This window comes from Lycium ferocissimum, chromosome 7 (genome assembly GCF_029784015.1).
Source record: "Lycium ferocissimum isolate CSIRO_LF1 chromosome 7, AGI_CSIRO_Lferr_CH_V1, whole genome shotgun sequence".
Classification (NCBI taxonomy): domain Eukaryota; kingdom Viridiplantae; phylum Streptophyta; class Magnoliopsida; order Solanales; family Solanaceae; genus Lycium; species Lycium ferocissimum.
This window is the reverse complement of record NC_081348.1, coordinates 30,798,769-30,800,855: the sequence shown is the minus strand read 5'-3', so window position 1 is coordinate 30,800,855 and position 2,087 is coordinate 30,798,769. Positions and strand designations below refer to the sequence as shown.

The window sequence follows — 2,087 nt, the reverse complement described above, 5'->3', positions numbered from 1 at the left end:
TAATTGTCATTAAAAAAAATAATACCCAAAAAATATATATAATATTAACATAAAATGTACATTTTATTTACAAATATATAATCTCCTAAGGCCTAAGGCCAACCCCACCACCCTCACTATCATCAGGATCCTCTCTCCTCCTCTTAGTGACAGGATAATTTATGTCATGATCATCCTTTCTTCGCTTCTTTAGGCCACACAGGTAAATATATGCTTCCCGTGGGAGACGACGGCGGTCAAAATCTTAGTAAGCCTCGTTAGATGCCTCGGGAGATGACTCGATCGAAGGAGATTTGGACCACGGGAGCGAGAAGAATGAACCTGAAATAACATATAAACAATTTAATTTAGATTTATCATAAACTAAACATGAAATAACATATAAACAATTATTTCATTGTAAAAACATAAACATGTGTGTCGACGGCCTCTCGAGATGGCTGGTTAGAGGGCTCCTTAGCTGGCTCCTCAACGGTCTCCTGAGCGCTACCCGGAGCTGTAGCTGGAGGTGGAGACGGGTCAATCTGAACAAGAGGAGACGGGTCCACAGGCGCAGAAGAATGAACCTATAATGTGTGTAAATAAGTTAGTTTAGATTAATAAAATAATTAACTAATACATTATTTTAGTATAAAAAAATAAACATATGTGTCGACGGGCTCCTGAGATGACATGTGAGAGGGCTCCTGAGCAGCCCGCGGAGCCGGAGATGCAGATGGTGCCGTAGGCCTGGCTGTAGGACGAAGAAAGTACTCATCGAAAATAATCTCCAAGTCTAAGTCCTCATGTCCGTCTCCCATATGTAGATCACTAACTGGCACCTGTGGAAATGATGACCAAGGATCATAATGTGCGAACATCTCTGGCATATATCCAGGTCTCTGTGAAGTCGACGGCCTTGAAGAAGAAGTTGACGGGATATCTGTAGCCGACGAAGCCTGACGGGCTATATCGTTAGGCTCATCTACTAAACCTCTGCCCCTCGACCACCTCTTTATCGGCCGACCCCGCCCGGCCCAGGCCCGGTGGCGGATCTAGGATTTAATCTCTAGCGGTTCAACCTTTTAAATTTTTTAGCTTTGAACCATTTTATTTCTAAAGTTATGGGTTCATATCTACTATTTATTGTAATTTTAGTAAATTTTTACACATAAATTTATACCCCATTAAAAGTTTGGGGGTTCAATCGAACCCCAAGTTATGCGCTCCATTCGCCTCGAACCCGACCACCTCTATCGGTAGTACCACGCCTCGGTATAGGCTGCGGGACGAGCTGCTCGAACATCCTTATCAACACGATGCCACTCACGTGCCCGTGTCATACCGTGTCGGTAAGTCGAACTATAAATGTTTGCGTATCTTGCTTCGTATCTTTGAGGTCGGTGGACTAAAGTAAGGGAATGCTCTCATGGCGTAGCATCGTAGTCATCCGTATTCGCATATATTTGCAAATTTTAAGAATTGAATAAATTTGTAAAGCAATACATAATAAGACGATGGATTAAGTTTAAGACTAATAAAACTTACCGGCCGCCTATACGCTCCCGAGAGTGATGCGCCCTGCCCATCGGGACGACGGCGTCGAAGGTTGGCAATCGAGAAGCCGAGTGATACCAGCATGTACCACGTCATGGACATGAGCGTCATGTCCCAGATCGCCGCGTAGTCGTCATCCTCGCGTTCCATGCATCGACTTCCCCGGTGCGTACGCTCTCGCCATACCGCATTGTCGATCGAACGCTCGTCCCGGTATGGTGGGCGTGCTTTCCAACGTGTAGCCGCGGGTATGTTCTCGTAAATGCCGGCCGCCGTAACACGCGGTCGGCGCGTGATGCTCAACGATATCCATATGGATCAATGGACACCTGGCCATCCATATATGCTCGCAACCCTACAAAACGCTAGCAGTCGACTCAAAATCTGATCATACGAGCGTCCATATGAAAGCTTGTATAAAAATAATTCAACTAGTTAACAATAAAAGACTAACAAAAATAACAAACTAAAGTTAAATAAAAAAAACTTACCTCGGCGCGGGCATGCGGTCTAACCGATCCCTAAACGGGAGAATGACACGGTGCGTCTCC

The 2,087-nt window shown here is 44.9% G+C and overlaps 1 protein-coding gene across 1 annotated transcript; it reads right to left on the bottom strand.

Moving 5' to 3' along the window:
• Positions 1–389: 389 nt before the first annotated feature.
• On the bottom strand, positions 390–1,686 carry LOC132063052 (uncharacterized). The gene is made up of 3 exons (XM_059455487.1): positions 1,528–1,686; positions 645–1,034; positions 390–566 (listed from the first exon to the last, which is right to left on the bottom strand). The coding sequence occupies exons 1-3, from the start codon at positions 1,684–1,686 to the stop codon at positions 390–392; spliced, it is 726 nt and encodes a 241-aa protein (XP_059311470.1).
• Between the last annotated feature and the right edge of the window lie 401 nt (positions 1,687–2,087).